The following is a 17,461-nucleotide window of genomic DNA, read 5'->3' on the forward strand; positions in this document are numbered from 1 at the left end:
AATAATCCTATCTTATATGAAATGCATTAGTTAGTTTTGGGGGAGAGAGTGGAGGTATTTTGCTGTTCCACTTACATTTCATCTTGTTTTATGTTTCCGATACGTAGGCTAGAAATGCCAGTAGAGTGGAAGCACTGCCTAAATAGGGTATTTTTCTAGTAATGGTTGAAGGTTGCTTCTGTATAATCTTTGGCACAAGGGAAAATGAATACGAAGAGAATTATTTTCATTGACAGATCTTACTATGTTTTCCATTTCTTTAGAACAATGACAGTGAATTTGAGTAATATGTGATATTGAAGACTTGGAAAAAATGTAAATAATACAGAAAGTGTGATGTAGAGTTTCATGATGATGGTGACTTTAACTGTTCTACGTAGCTTACCTAGCAAGAATGAGTACCAATACCTTTCCTTCCACATTTTGCTATTAATATTAGTTTCTGAGGCAAATAAAATGTGTTAATGCGTGTACGTATATGTGTATGCGTATGTACAGAAATTTAATATATGCAAATAGAAATTATAGTTTTACAATATTACATACCCATCCAAGAGAATTTGAGCAAAAAAGAAAGGCTCTAGAATCGGGACAGCCCAGTAAGAGCACAGATTAAATAGCAGCAATGCAGAAGATGTGCAGAACAAGAAATACAAATAAGTAGATGATGATAGACATTTCTACAGGGCTGCATTTAGCCAGATCTACTGTCAACGAGGAATTGATTCCCATCTTGCCTCAGCTTTTTTCAGTATTTTATTCTATTCAACTTTGATCTGTGTGTAGTTTGTTGCATAGAACATTGGGAACTGCAATGATCCTATGTTGATATGGTCCCTAGAGAATTACAGATGATGTCAGTTGTTTTGGAAGAAGAAATTAAATGCCTTTATGACATCATAAAACTGGGAAAATACATATCTTAGGCATACACTAAAATATTCAGAGAAAGAAAAAATCAAGTTAATATTGACAGCATTCCTTTGGCTAACAAGATACCAAGAATAATGAGAGGGGCTTTAAAAAGTAGGATATGAAATTGCCCTTGAGCTACCTTTGGTAGGCTAGGTCTAGGGCTCCTACTAAATCTAGGGTCAGTAAATATTTCTACAACAGTGGTCATAGCTTTCATTAGAACAGGTGTCCTTCAGTATCTGAATCCACATACATGCTCGAGAATCAGCAAGAGGAATCTAAACATCTGGTTGTTTTACTGTCAGATTAAAAAGCCATGTACACGCACCCACTCCACATAATATTATCAATATATCTGTGCTAGATGTATGCTGTTTTATTCACTAACTACAAATTAAGAGTAGATCATATACATATATATATATTGAAGTAGTGTTCTTCAGTGTCCCCCTACTCTTCTTGAGCAGTGTTCATACTACGTGTGTCAGTATTCTCACTACATGAAACTTCATAAGTCAGTTGTGGTGTGGACATTAAGTATCCAGGGATAGCATTCACTGCATTTTATGAAAAAAAATACTAAGATCATTTGACACAGCCTTTGAGATAGTGGACACTATAGGTCTATACAGGTTAAGTTGATTATCTAAACTTTTTTAAAACCAGCTCTTTCCAGGCTATTAATGCAAGAAAACATACCTCTGATTCATAGAATCCCTGATCTGCAGATTTCTGGAAGTTAGAGGAACATGTCAGGGAAGTATCATGCATGCTTGTCTTGTTCTTAGTGCTCTTTTGTACCTGACATTGGACTCAGGAATCAGACAAGTATGTTGAGTTATGCTTTTTTGGGACTCCATGTGGTACATTAGAGTTAGTCCTTTCAAGTGGTAATGAACTGGGAATAGAATTCGGAACTGTAAAGTGAAAAAAGTGGATTTAGTCTGTTTTGATAATCATAGAGGTACTATAGTAGTGGTGAAATAGCTTTGCTGATGTTCCTGTCCTGTTTTAGAAACTGCATTTTCTAACAGATCATCACATGGTATTTTCTAAAGATTGTCTTTAGAATGAGGTGTAAGGTATGCAATCAAACCCTAAAGGGCTGCAGTTAAACCCACTGAAACTGCTTGCACTGACATCATGTGTTCCAGAGCTGAGTGCACAATAAGCAAGACAAGGTTAAACCATCACCAAGTAGGGTTGCTAAGACAGTACTTTTACACTATTTGGGTTCAGTTACAGCAGTAGAAAGATGGTATATATAAGATTATTTTACTCTGCAAGCTGTAACAAATTACCTGTGACACCAGTCTATTTTAGTTACAGCCTCTGTCTAACCTCGTTTACAGTTAAGCAGCCAACATCTGGAAGTTAGGATAACTGAAAGATATTTTGAGCTTTAGTTTTGTTTCTTTCCATTCTTTCATGAATTTGACAACTTTTTTAATGTGTTGATTGTATAATTATGTCCAGATCCACTTAATTCATGTCATCCAGCCAACATCATGTTGATAAACTCTGCAAGGGAAAGTAGAAATCATAGCTTTCAGTACTTGTAACGTTTTTCAACAAGGTAAAAAAAGAAAAAAGTTAACCAGTTTGTCACTGTTTTACTGATTTGATCTTGTATCTTTGAAGAAAGTATTTGCTATTTAGGAATATTTCTAGAACTATGGAGTCGAGTTGATTCTTTTTTAAGTTTCATCATGTGTCATCTTAGTGAAAGATTTAAATAAAAGGTTAGTGATCCAATCTGATTATTTAAAAAAAAATTCTGATTCTGCTGCCTGTTGGTAGTGATAGAGGGGAAAAAAGCTATCTAACAAAGTTTTGTGGCTTGTATGCATGACATATATGATCTGCCTAGGTGCTATAATGCTATATTCAGTACTAATTTTTTAGGTAACATGAACAAGTGAGAGAAAATGTCCTATAACAGTCTGTTAGGCTGCCCACTTTAATTAATAGTTCCCTGGTCAAGCAGGTTTAAAGACTTATGAGAGAAGATCTAATACAATGGAGGAAACAAGAGGAAAGTTATTTAGCTTTTCATGGTATTGTCAATTCTCATATTTCACAGTATTTGTTTATTTATTATCCTAGATCCTTTAGTCAAATATGAATACATGGGAAATCTGTTCTTCTATGAAGTAACAGTTATCATCCCAAAGGAAAACTTGACACTGACCTGTTTTCACCTAGGGGGTTTAGAACCAGCTTAAAAGAACTACTTGCCTTTTTATTTAATGGTCTAGTAGGAAATGCTGTATTATATATGAGAAAAGACGAACTGTAACTATACTTTGGCTTATTTCTGATGGACTAACACCAAAGTAGTGCAGTGGTTTTTAGAGTATTTCAGTAGCTCTATAGTTTTACTATTTTAAATGCAGTTCACTTTAACTATAAATTTCTATAAAATAAAAAAAAAAAAAAGTAGATGGGTTTGTTGTGCAGCACTCTCTCATTACAGTACAAAAAGTAAATCTACCTGAAAGAGTGGCAAGTTAAAAGGTCAGTATTACCTTACTCCTCTTTTGACACCATAGAAGTCATTTTAAATGCCGGGAAGGGGGAATTATTTATTGAAAGGCACAAAAATACAACTAAATTTAAAACAGATGTTCGTGTAGGATCTTGAAAAGTTGCTAGAGGAGTAGTGGTGTGGTGTCCATGAGTATTCATCTTATCCTGGCACAGTAAGTTTATTTCTTTAATTCCTATCAGGAAATTGCTCCCACTGAATGCTGTTCTGTGGTACAGATGGTTCCTACCTCATTGTTGACCTAAGTGAATAGCTCTTGATTCATTAATCCATTGCATTTTGAAGGACATGCCTCTTTATTTTAAAAATTATATTAGCCAGATTGTATCTAGAATCATGCACATACAATGAAGTGACCAAATAATGACGTTGTCCTCAAGTATATTTCAAAACTGCTAGTTATAGAGAAATAAATTTTTGTTTCTCCAATCCATACTTTACAAAACCAGTGATAACAGTAGTAATCAGTAGTAACAGAAAAATATACCCTCATTTTAACTTGCATTACTAAATAATGTTTTTCAGTAAAAACTTGTTACTTTCACTGGATTTAGTTACTGTTTGGATTTGAGATTTGTGACAGTGAGTTCTAAATTCTGGCCTATAGAGCCACATTTTTTTGATACTTGTCACTTGTATTTTCATTGAAAATTTTGGTTTCCTTAGAAAGACTTGGAATTGACAGTGGTTGGTCCTGCAGTTTTCATAACTATGAAATATAGAATCTGGGGCAGGGAAGGGTTCCCTTCACTCTGCCCTTTGCAAAGGAAATGTTTAATCATAGATGTTGTGTGTTTGTTTGGGGCTTTTTCTCATCATTGGTTAAAATGAAATTAACCATTATTTGAAAAGGGGAATGAGAAGGCAGAAATACTTTCCCAGTAGCTTAAGGCATGTTACTTCTCATCTGTCTTATTTTTTAAGGAAGCTATAAAAGTAAATGAGTCACAGGACATGTTTTCAGTGTGTGCTTTACTGAAGAGCCAAATCTAGACTTGAATATGTGTTTAGTCAGGTCATCTTCTCTTTGTTTAACTTTCTTGTTTTAATTCCCCTTTCCTTTTACTAAAACCCCTTGCCTTTTTCCCTGGTTTGCTTTCAACTTTGACCAAATCTATATGATGTTTTTCTGTGACAGTAACTGAATAAACAAAGCTTGATGTCATTCCTGATCAGTAGAGCTTGTGACAACATGACACCCTCCTACAAGATGTTTATTTGCAGCCCAAGGTGGCTCATCTTGTTTCATTGGGTTTTGCTGCAGCACACAGTACTGCTTCTTAGCTGCATCCATCTGATGGCAATGTACCATAGCTGTGAGTCTGCATTATTAAAACCACCATCACTTAGACAGAGCCCGTTTGTTGTTTTGCTCGATCTTTAAAGATAAAAGTCACAATTTATTTTTTTTCTTGTGAACGATTTTGAATCGGCAAACTCACCACACCACTCCTAACATAACAAAACAAACTGAAAAAAGGCGTAAGCACACTTTGTCTCTTCTCATTTAGGGTACTCTTGAACTGCTCTTCACCAGTCACAGATGTTGAGTGTCACGTTACTTTAGCAACGTATTTGTCAGTCCAGTAACCCCTCCTGTTCTTCTGGTTTTACAGGCGAATCGTACCTGCCCAATTTGTAGAGCTGATGCTTCGGAAGTGCATCGTGATTCAGAATGACCAACCTAGGAGCACAAATCTGGTTTGGGTGTTTCTGGTCACATGTATATATGAACTCTCTATGGAACTTACCCATGTGGCTTCCAGCCTACCCTTTACACAAAAGGGTCAATGGACCTTACTTTGCACTGTGTGACTTAATCAATTATAAAGCTTATAACTAGTCTTCACAGTTACGGGATTGTTATACTAACAGTGTGATTGGAACTCCAAAGATTTTTTTTTTTTTTAGCTTAATTTTGTGTGTGCACTAACATTCCCTGGGTTCTGTGTGATCATTCCGAGTATTGCTGCGAGATTACTGTGGATGTGATCTTTTAGCATGTGCTTTTATAGGAAAGAAAAAGGAGAAAAAAAAAAAGTGGTAGCTCCAAACAATATAGCAATCTACCTTATATAGAGCCTTCAGATACTGTGAGTGGGAGTGAATGGTGTGAGTGTGTGTTTGCCTGTGAGAGGATGTGTGAAGTGTGCCTGTGACTGAGTGTGCCTGTGTGCTTGAGAACCTATATACCAGCATGTACTGAGAACGTATGTGTGTAGTAATAATTATGCTGCAATGTATAATCTTGTGTGTTATTTAAACAGTACTAGTACTGTACACTGGTTCCTTTCCTTGTTTGCAGTTGCACACTGAATGCGATGGGTGCAGCAATTACAGACATTTAGTATTTCCTCCCCAATGTACTTACAGGTGTAAAGACCTTTCTACCTACTATTCAAACAGCTGTTATGCTTCCCCTTCATTGGAGGCTTTAAGTGTGTACCACTAAAGAATGCATTGATTGTTCATACATGAGTAACCTTGGGGTTTTTATCATATGTTACAAAGTCTGGATTTTTAAATGGCTGATTTACAAGTTATTTTATCAATGTAGAGTTGCAATATTGCATTTAGCAATATTAACATTTTCAATTGCTAATATGAATATCAATGTTCTTCTGTTTTCCCTTTAAATTTTTCTAGCTGGGTTTGCCAGTTATGTGTTTCTTCCATGAAAGGAATCAGAAAGGACACTGAGGCTCTTGTGGAACAGCTCTTAACTTTTGGCCATTGTACTTGCTAAGGTCATCAACTTTTAGCTTATATACACACATTCTTTGTCACCTACAAGGGAGTTTGTATGTAACTAAAATAACTTGTAAAAGGTTACAATTTTATTCCTGCAACTTCATGAATAAAATACAATTTTTAGCATTTTCTCAGAGAAGTAAAATTTTATATTTTTTTCATTGTATCAAAAGAGAAGGTAGGTTTTGGTCATTAACTGCAGAATTCAGTTGCCCTGATGCTGCTTCTTGCCCTTCCTTATTTAATGGCGAGTGTAAATGGAAGAAGGAATTCCCTCCATTTTTGCAATCAAGTTTCCAGAGCACTCCGCTATAGGAAAAAATGGAACACCTTCCAAAACAGTGCTGTGAAATAGAAGGGGATAATCTCTGTTCAAGTGCTCGGAATAATATTAGCTTTCTATGTAATGTTCACACTGTTAACATCTCTGATATGCTTTAGCAAAATATTTAGGCCTGCATACACCACAGTTATTAAAAGGATGCACTTTTTGCAATTAAATTCTTTTCCTAAGTTCGGTGTCATTACTTTGGTTGCAGCAGCACAAGTGGCACAATTACCAGTATTGCTACAACTTGCTGCCAGTCTCAGCTTTAAGTTATTCTTTATCATGTCTTATGCTTTTGTATGCTGCTATGCTTAAGTATCAGTTATAATTTCTAACAGTGTTAGATGTTCTCCATGCTGGTTTTCCTCTTTGAAGATTCTGCAGACCAGTCACAGCTCTTGGTGCAGCTAAATAAAAGCACAATTTTGCCCTATTTCAGATGCTTTTCCCTCTGTTTAGTTATGCAGGTAGTTCTCAAAAACAGTCAAGCTTTCTATACCTATCCATACTTAGGAACACTAAATAAATAAAAATGCTGTTACATCAACTTCAAAATAATAGAATTTCTCCTCTCTTCTGTGGAGTTAAAGAATAGGCTTTTCACAATAGCACCTAGCAGGTTAAATTACATGTAATGAAGTTTATTTTTTTAACAAAAAAAATCATGTTGTTTAGAAAGCATATGCCACGCATGTCTTACAAAACTTAGGCTCTTTTATATAACTGCAAAAGAAAAAATTCTGTGTGTACAGATTTAAACATGACTAACACTACTGTGCTTAATATTCAGTTCGAAGCATGGAAAGAGGGTACTTTTTCTAAACTTGATTCAAGTAAACAAGACACATTCTTCTGAAGCCAAGGGGAAGTAGTTCTCTTTCTGGAACCGAAGAAATGTCCCTTCCCCCCCCCACTAAAATTCTCTGAGGTGGTGGGAGATCTAGGAGATGGAGGGACTAAGTTGGTAAAATGCTGAAATTAATTGTTGCACTGTTATGGCTCATCTCTTCTGGAATGGTTCTTTGGTTTGCATGGGACTCTTGCAGATGAATGTGGACTTGCTTCCCGTGGTTAGTGTACAAACAGCACACATGCTTACGTTCTGAATCAGCTCAGACAAGCCACAACCACATCCTCGCTGTGGTGGCTGTCAAGGGAGGGGATTCATGTTCAGCTGTGAACTGCCATATGTTATGCACAGCCTGCCATGGTGCCTGACAGCACCTGAATTCAGCAACACTTTTTTGTGTTCATTGCCTTTCTGCTATCCACTGACTCTTTCTTCTCCAAAAAAAAACAAACAAAAAATACAACCCAACCTCTAATATGTTTGCTTTATCATATTGGCACTGCTGTGTTTTTTTGCATAAACTGTCAATTTAATTTGACATTTTAGTGGATATCAAGGCCTACAGATAATTCCAGTGTCTCATTTTGTGGCTTTCTTTACAAAAAGAAGTAAGGCCATGTGTTGTATGTCATTTTGTACAGGCTCTTGAATGTGAGTTCACAGTCCTTAATATATTGCATAATACTTGGGATGAGATTTACCAACTGTTTTAATTGTAGAAAACATTTTTGACTGAGTTATCTTTGGGCCTTTGTAAAAGCTGTGGTTTTTTCCTTTGGTACATTGTTACCTCATTTTGTTACTTGTGTTTCAGATTTGCTAATTATTATGAAAGCTTATGGGTTTTGTTGGAATCATATTTTGTTAAGTGTTTTCTTTAAGTCATATGCTATTGTATCATTTAACATGTAGTTTTAAATGTATTATAAATATCTGTAACCAAATCATTTGAAGGCTTGATAAATTTTTAACAAAATTTGTACATTTTTTATGAGAGTTACTAGTAATGCTTTACTAGGTAGTGCAATGAATTTTTATTTTTAATCCCTGTGCCCAATTTTGGAGTTGAGAGAGTTGTTCAGTAATAAATGTATGATGTACACTTACACAATTTCGTCCTGCTCTTTTTCTTAGAGGTGTATTGTCTTCTCTTACTATTTCTGTGCACGATCACACAACTGGAAATATTGGCAGCAGCCACTTGTGTTGTAGGGGAAAGCTTTGCCTCCCTGACTGTAGGAACATTTAGCAACATTTTTTTTTTAATCTGAGAGAGCATAAGGAGCTGGTATGGAATCCTCTGTCATATTTTTAAAAGTGTGAGAATTCATAGGACTCAAAACCTTGCCTAAAAGGTCAGCTTTCTAAGGGTGTTATCTGCTGCTCCAGCTGGATCCCTACAAATCTATTGGGCCTAACGGGGTTCATCCCAGAATCCTCAAAGAGCTGGCTGATGTCATTGCAAAACCTCTCTTGATTTTTGAGCGGTCTTGGGAATCCAGAGAGGTCTCAGCTGACTGGAAGCTGGCAAATGTTGTCCCGATTTTCAAGAAGGGCAAGAAGGAGGACCCTGGAAACCACAGGCCTGTCAGTCTCAATTCAGTGCCTGGTAAAGTTATGGAGAAGATTATTGTGGAGGGTGTTGGAAAACACCTGAAAGACAGCACAGTCATTGGTCACAGCCAGCACAGCTTCATGAGAGCAAATTCCTGCTTATCCACCCTGATTTCCTTTTATGACAAAGTAACCCCCCTAGCTGATCAAGGGAAGCCAGTTGATGTAATCTTTTTGGATTTCAGTAAAACCTTCAATCCTGTCTCTCACAGTGTCCCTCTAGACAAACTGTCCAGCCCACAGCTGGATAAACACATCGTGTGGTGGGTGAGCAATTGGCTCACGGGTCGAGCACAGTAGGTAACAGTGAATGGGGTGACATCAGACTGGTGACCTGTCACTGGTGGGGTTCCACAGGGCTCCATGTTGGGCCCTGTGCTCTTCAACATCTTCATAAATGACTTTGAGGCAGGAAGAGATACTAAGTTTGCTTATAACACTAAATTGGGAAGAGCTGTTGAGTCCCTTGAGGGCAGAAAGGTCCTGCAGAGAGACCTCAACAGATTGAAGGTCTGGGTAATCACCAACCATAGGAAGTTCAATGGGGGAAGTGCGGGATCCTGCACTTGGGATGGGGCAATGCCAGATGTTTGTACAGACTGGGGCATAAGATGCTGGGAAGTAGTGCCAGGAAAGGGACCTGGAGGTCCTTCTGGATGGCAAGTTGAATCTGAGTCAGCAGTGCCCTGGCAGCCAGGAGGGCCAACCCTGTCCTGGGGGCATCAGGCAAAGAATCACCAGCTGGGGGAGGGAGGGGATTGTCCTGCTCTGCTTTGACCTGGGGCGGCCTCACCTTTAATATCGTGTGCAGTTTGGGCACCACAATGTAAGAAAGATAAGAAGGTGTTAGAGAGTGTCCAAAGGAGGGCAGTGAAGATGGTGAAGGGCCTTGAGGGGAAGCCGTGTGAGGAGCAGCTGAGGGCACTTGGTCTGTTCAGCTGGAGGAGACTGAGGGGAGAGCTCATTGCAGTTACAACTTCCTTGGGAGGGGAAAAGGAGGGGCAGGCACTGATCTCTGTGGTGACCAGTGACAGGACCTGAGGAAACTGCACGAAACTGAGTCAGAGGAGGCTTAGGTTGGGTATCAGGAAAAGTTTTTTCACCAAGAGGATGGTTGGGCACTGGTACAGGCTCCCCAGCGAAGTGGTTACAGCACCAAGCCTGTCTCAGTTCAAGAAGTGTTTGGACAATGCTCTCAGGCATATGGTTTGACTCTTGAGGATGGTCCTGTGCTGGACCGGGAGTTGAACTTGGTAATCCTGATGGGTCTCTTCCAACTCAGCAAATTCTATGATTCTTTGAATTACTGCGTCCATAAAACTCAGTGCTTTTTCAAACGTGCAAATAAAATGGGAGTCATCAATTCTAAAATATATATTCTGAAAAACACAGTCTTATGTGCTGGCTTTTGCAGTGGATTGCACTGTGCCACTTGTACCCTACTGTGTCTCACAGTGCCGTTTCCTGTTCTGAAAGAACTCATGTACCACCAGGCTCCTAAAACAAAATTTAGCAGATTTTCATTTTGAAATGGACGTCTGTGATAAGTGAAGCACCATCTTGTCACCCCTAGAAGAGTCCAAGTTAACTGCTGTGCAGATGCCCAAGCAACACAGTCTTCCGTGACAAATATCCTGGGAGATACTCCATGAAGCTCCTTCTAGCTCACTATTTCTCCCCATAGATTTGTGTGTCCAGGAGAATCATGTTGACCAAACCATGTTTGCTAGGGTTTGAAGGATGTTTGGTTTCTTTTGAGAGGCAGTTATAGAAGGAATATGGGGACAGAATTTAAGAAGCAGTTCAGAGCTTTTTGAGTACTAGGAACCTGGGCCATCATAAAGTCCTGCTCATAACTGAAGATAAACTGGTGAGCTTAACAAGTGAAACAAGAAGGAACTGTACTCAAAACAAGGAATGGAAATCTTTTTTAGGTGTGCAACAGACTAGTAATGAAATAAGAGACATAGAGCATAATATTTATATGTCCTACCATCTTAAAAAAAGGACCCTTAACAGTTAGCTGTGATAGTTTTGCATAGTAATTAGAAATTATTTCTATAAAAATTAATAAAATAATGATGCTAATTGAAAGAGGTGCTGTTAGAACACCCGCTTTTGCAATATCTGAAGTATTGGTTCTCTTACAACTTGCTCTTGCTCTGCATTTTACTGACCTGCTGTTAATCACAGACCATATCCCTTCTGTGTACAGAGGATTATCACTACTCCATTGCAACATATGCTTCCCTTCTAAATCGAGTCCAACGTTGAGAGCCAGGAGCACTTTGGACATGTATGATTGTGTTTTGCCTGGCCTTATAACATTTTGCTATGTTATTTTCCTTCTGAAGAGCAAGGCCAAATTAAAAAAAATATTTACTACGAGCTTCTCTTTGTCTTACTCTCTATTCTGTTGCAGCTTGAGGTAGCATCACCAGATTTAAGGAAACACAGCAGGGAAAGGAGGTCGCAGAGGATGAAAAGAGGTGATTGTGCTTCATTTTTAAGACTTCAACATGGATGCTGATCAGTTGCCAACAAAAGGAGTAAATGCAGTTGAGTTATTACAAATGATACAGCATCAGAAAATAAAGATGTTATTTTTGGTCTTGGATGATGGCTCACTCACATACTAAAATTAATTCTATCACCATAATGTCTGTCTGTTATTAATGGGGTGTCTCATTCAGCAAAAGAATGAGCTTCCACAATGCACAATCATTAACTGTACATGAAAGGACAGGAAATCATACAACTTCTGTAGGGTTTGACATTTACTGACTAATATCAATATCACGTGCTGAGGAAGTCACAGAGAACACAACACAAATAATTGTTCCAGTAATGTATTTGTAGGTCATCCAATTCTGCATGCCCTCATTTTTGTGTGATGTCCTAGAGAAGTCAAGTTTCAATTTACTAATAGAAGAGCAAAACAAATAGAGAACTGTTGTGTGACTTCAGTTTACCCCGGGGCAGGGGACAGGGACAAGAGCCAGAAGCAGAAGCCTTCAGGTTAACCAAAGGCCTTGTGGAAAGGTTAACTCTTAAACTGACCCTAAGGTAGCAGGCAGAAATGCTGTTTGGACAGAACTCCCTATCTGAAGTGAAAGGTATAGTCTGTCCTAATCCATTAAGAGAAAGAACCAATGATCTGCTTTGGTAAATCTTTCTCAGGGTATCAGAAATTTGGAGCACAGACAAGATTTGCTAATGCTGATTAAGGAGACTGTTCTTAGGAACATCCATTTGTACCAAGCACTCCTGGGCTGGTGGCCTTTCCAGGGATTGTCTTAGAAGTGGGTACTTCACACTTGATCTCTCCAATGGGAGCCCATAATTTTGCTTATGGTGGATTTTGCAGGATCTGATGCGAAGGGAAATCTCAGCATCAAGCATCCCCGAGCTTTAGAAACACAGCTGAGTTTGTTGTTGATACAGGACAGCTTCGTTGCTGGAATTTCTGCCCTCAGTTCATGAACGATTCAGTAGATTGCTCTGTAGGCAAGTGGAAATGGAAAGATACACTTTCATTTTTATCTTGTTTTAGGACCTGGAGGAAGAAATGAGACAAAAGATAGCTGAGAAGACTGTATACAGACACAGCAAGCCTCTGCTGAGTTCTGCCCACTGGATAAGGCAAAATGCATCAACCAGCAGAAGGCTTCTAGCTTCCCTAGGAACTGCAGATGGCAGTCATTCAACAACTGATGCTTTCTGGGGAGATGCAGAGAGCATTCCCTCCACCCCCCTGTGCATCTGGCTGTGTCTCAGAGCTGCAGCTTTATAGCATAAAACCTTCAATCACTATGCAAGTTCTACATACTCCCATTCCTCCTCCTCCCTTTTGTCTTCCCCCACCTCCCAACATGGTGTGTTTCCCCTTCAGGAGTGGGAGGGATCATGGGTTATTGCCGAGCCGAGCCAATTTCCTGACAGTTGTGGCAGTGACAGCGCAGAACAGAAACAGCTAAGGACAACGCTGCTGACAGTGTGACAGTGCTCCTTCTGAGCTGTGTGGACAGCTCAGCCTTGCTGCCACAATGGTACTGCTCGGGGAAACCTGGTGAGATGCCATCTCTAAGCTGTTTCTTAGATGCTATCATGGATGCTGTTAATGTTGCAGAAAGCATTAAATCTTTTGTGGTCCTGCTGAAGCTCTGTGGTACAGCCATAACATCAGGTAATATCCTTCCACCTCAGAGATATTACTGGCATTGCTATTAGGTGAACAAGACTGGGAGTGCTTTTCTCCTTAGATGGGGCTGTGCAGAGGGACAGTGTCACTGTGGCAAATATGGACTGCAAATTGACAGCACATGGACTGTGTAAGGCACAGTGCTCAAACAGGGAGAGTGTTTTGCTTGGCATCTCTTTTGCCCTGTAGGTAACAATATTTTATATGAAAGCCTGAAAGCCAGACTCTGGGAAAAGGAAAGTGGTGTGTAAGAGGATTATTTCATTTGAAAGGGCAGTTTCCATGTGAGTTGCCAAGTGAATGGCATTATTTCACTGTCAGGGCATCTAAATTATGGCAGATTGAGATGTAGTGGTTTGTGTTTGCATACAAGTAAGGCAGGGCCAGCCTAAGTATGTACATGCAGCTGTGGCCACACTTATTTCATAGTTCTTCACATCTTACATCTCGGATGGTCGGTAGATGGTGCCTACATACCTGCTAATATTTCTGGACTCTTTTTCCAAAAATCTGCTCTGCAGGTTTTTATCTACCACAGCTTAGTGGGGCAGTTTTCATTTCCCCGGAAATTTTCTGGGGAGATGTAAAATGTGCCTTTTGAGTAGGAACTCCAACTGCTGTACTTTGGCTCCTGAATGACAACCATCTGTTACTCAGACAAGAGGTGCCCATTCTGCAATTGGCAGCGTTGAGCAAGTATTACAAAGAACTGAAAGGGCAGAGGGTACAGAGAACACCTATCTTCAGAAAATCTCGGTTCCTGTAGAATGAAGGTGGATTTCAGTGCTACCTTTGCTGGGCTGTCCTAGGACAGCGCTGTTGATGCAGCAGTTCATCAGTAACCTTGTGGACGAGCAAAGCAGAAAAATAGAAAATGAAATCAGAATGTTGCCATAAACAGAGGTAGGTGGGAAATGATAATACAGAAAAAAACTTGTCTTTGCCTTACTGCTATTTACAGGGTTGTCTATAGCAAACAGAACATGCCACAGAAAGAATCTCTGGCTGAAGCGCAATGGCAGTAAGAGAAAAACAAGAAAACAAAATTAAGTCAGTACAAGTGAAATGCACAGATAACAGTGCCAAATGAAAATTCTACATTTCCAAGCCCTAAGGGGCAAGCCCTCTCCCAGCTGCATATCCAGACTACGTGCTTACATTAGAACCTGCTGCATCTTCCTAGCTGTCTTCTTCCAGTCAAACCACATGATATCAGTCTTGTTTGATCTGAGCATCTCCATGCTGGATATGCAGCCTAGATCCTGCCTGGGACTGAGAGTACCACACACTAGAGAATCTCTCTCCTGCCTGTGAAAGCAGGAACCCCTGAGCATCACTAGGGCTTCACTGGGAGTTGTCTACCTTGAACCTGGGAGTTGTCCATAGCAGAATCTCATCTTCCTCAGCTCTCAGCTCACATCAGTCAGTGAAGAGTGATGTGGTGTCATGTGCCCCAGTACGTGGTTGCCCAAAAGGGGCACTTGGTGCTGCAGGTGTTGTTGGTAACGTCTTGCTGATGTGGCACATGCCTTGCACTGGGGCAGGAGCAGGTCTCCTGGATCTGAAACTCCTGCCTGTCTTCAGGAGGCAAATGAGCAGGAAGTCTGCAAGGGCACTGGGGGAGTGGTGTGTGGAAAGCAAGAGCATGTGACTGTAGAGGAAGGAAAGGAGCAAGTTATGACTTTAATTTTCTCCTGTCAGCTAGTTTTCAGTTGCAGCATCTTGCTTTGAAACATCACTGGGAGATCAGAGAGCCTGTATAATAAAACTGTTTTGCTTGCAGCACATAATCTCAAGTAAAACAATCTCATTATGCAAATATTGAGTGCCTTCTTTCACAGAGGCTATGGGACTGTGCTCCTCCTGCTCTGGAGGCATTGGCTTTCAGAGCACAAGCTAAGGATAAACTCTTAATCTTAACAGATGCTGGTAAGGCCAAGCCCATAGCTTATACTGGGGCACAGGTGCAAGAGGAAATGTTGTTCACCTCACCATGGTCACCACAGAGGTATTTTATGCTGTAGGGAGGTGTAGGAAGGGAGAGAAGGAGCAGCAGGTTTGCAAAGAGCTGCTCTTCCGAGAGCTACAGGCCACGGTTAGTGTGTGGCTGGGGACACAAAGGGGTACTGGAATGCTAATATGACTCCTGCAGGAACAGGTAGCCCAGGATAGAGCAGCTCTGTGGATGCCCATGGCAGGACATGAGCAAAACCTGGCTTGATGGTGTAACTAAGAACTCTCTCTCAAGGGGAATAGGATTGCTGTAGTGAAAGGTGGACATGTTCCTTCACCCCTTCTTTCTTGTTTGACTTAGAGTACTGTTTTGGAGAGCAGCTGGGGATGCATATTTATCCTTTCCTGGCACCTGTTTGCTTGCAAAAAGCTGTGGGCAAACTCTCTGGAGGGGCTGCTTGTGGCCATACCATGCTGCTGTCTGAGTAAGAGTCTGAACTGCAGTTGGAGACTTTTGCTTGGAGGAATGCTTTGAAACATATTGCTTTTAATGGTACTGTGTTGCCAAGGACTCTTTGTGGCTGAGTGAAGAGGTGACTCCTTGCCCTACTCTGTGGGGAGAGGAGCCTTTCTGAAGCACACATGTCCCTCTCAGTTTTGTCAGGGACACTTTCTTCTCAGACACCACAACAGGGAAAGAGAACAAGACTGCAGCTGAGGCTGTGCCCTGTTCCCTGTGCATGTGCTCACTCCCAAAGGATATAGGGGCCATTGCCAGGCCCCTGCACCCCCCTCTTCTATCTTTAATTTTCCCTCCTCTGTCTGAGGTCCCTGTGCTGCCAGCAACAGTTGTCAGGACTGAGAAGGGCTTATTGGGCCATATCATGCATGCCTCTGCCCATAGCAGTTTTGGGAAAAGTTGATAAGGAACAACCAGGAGTACCTGTCCAGGTGACAGCCTGCTGACGGAGAGGGGCTCCCAGCCCTCACCAACCCAGAATGAATGTGGAGTTCTGGTGTGTCAGACTGAGTGTGGGGAAGCCTTGCCCAGACAGGGTGGCTGATGGCAATTGCAGGCAGGCCTATTCTCTCCCAGGAAGCTGCTCTAGAGAAATACCATCCTTGAAGGAAGACCCACATCTCTCCTGCCCTTTGTTCCCCACCAGCTGGGAGATCATGGCTTGGGGGTTCAAAGGCAATGTTTTCAAGTCTCCACCCATGTTTCCAGTCTCACAGTGTGGCCCTTAAGCTGGTAGGGAAATAATACTCCAGGGCTATGTTTTTCTCTCACACAGTGGCTCTGGGGTACCTGAAGTTGGGTCAGGATGGTGACAAGGCTGTTCTGTTCCTGCCACAGGGAACAATTACAGCTGCCTTTTCCTGTTCTGCTCTGCTTTGAGCACTGATCCCCTCTGGGAGAACTCTGGGATCTGAATTAAGGTAGGCCCTGCCCAACTGCCCTCCCCACTTGCAGCCCAAGACCCCTCAGGAGACTAAAGTGCAAGCTCATTGACAACTAATTGCATGTAGTTGAGAAACCAGTAAACTGCTTTGATCCTGGGTGGTTTCAAGCCATGTGAATTGAACACTGTTCCCCTGTGACAGTGGCAGAATCAGGTTTAGTGAGGAACCCTGGGGGAGGATGGCAGTTCAGTTAGCATCATTTCATGGTGCAGCATTAGAGGCTGTGGTGATAGAGAACATCTTCTGGCCTGTAACTGCATTGGTGTGTTTGTGCCCACTTTGGCTTGTCTTAGGGGACACCTTACCCTGTGTCCTGGTTTAACCCCAGCCAGCAGCCAAGCCCCTCATAGCTGCTTGCTCAGTCCCCCCACCAGAGGATCGGAAGAGTAGAAGGCAGAAAACTCATGGGTTGAGATAAAGACAGTTTAACAGGGCCACACACACAAGCAAAGCAAAACAAAGAATTAACTCACTGCTTCCCACATGCAGGCAAGGTGTTCAGCTAAGTCCAGGAGAGCAGGGCCCCATCACGTTTGTCTTCTTGGGAAGACAAACACCATCACTCCAAATGCCTCCCCCTTCATCCTTCTTCCCCTCATTGAGCATGGTGCCATATGGAATATGTGTTTGGTCAGTTTGGGTCACCTGTCCCTACTGTGTCCTCTCCCAACCTCCCCACTACCCCCAACCTCCTCCCCAGCGTGGCAGCATGAAAAGCAGTATGAGAGGGCTCTGTGTAAGCCCTGCTCAATACTAACAAAACCATCTCTATGTCATCAACACTGTGTTCAGCACAAATCCAAAACACAGTCCCATACTAGTTACTGTGAAGAAAAT

General features: G+C 41.0%; 1 protein-coding gene across 6 annotated transcripts in view; it reads left to right on the top strand.

Annotated features, from left to right (window-relative positions):
* RNF38 (ring finger protein 38) overlaps nt 1-8,500 on the top strand; it is a 114,345-nt gene extending 105,845 nt beyond the window's left edge. For all 6 annotated transcript variants that reach the window (XM_027745148.2, XM_039380925.1, XM_039380926.1 and 3 more), the window contains one exon: nt 5,080-8,500. In XM_027745148.2, coding sequence (XP_027600949.2) covers nt 5,080-5,142 — 63 coding nt within the window. In that variant the 3' untranslated portion in view covers nt 5,143-8,500. The remainder of the gene's footprint in view (nt 1-5,079) is intronic.
* The last annotated feature ends 8,961 nt before the right edge of the window (nt 8,501-17,461 follow it).

Source organism: Pipra filicauda, unplaced genomic scaffold (assembly GCF_003945595.2).
Source record: "Pipra filicauda isolate LSUMZ 115617 unplaced genomic scaffold, ASM394559v2 scaffold208_size1342795_pilon, whole genome shotgun sequence".
NCBI lineage: Eukaryota > Metazoa > Chordata > Aves > Passeriformes > Pipridae > Pipra > Pipra filicauda.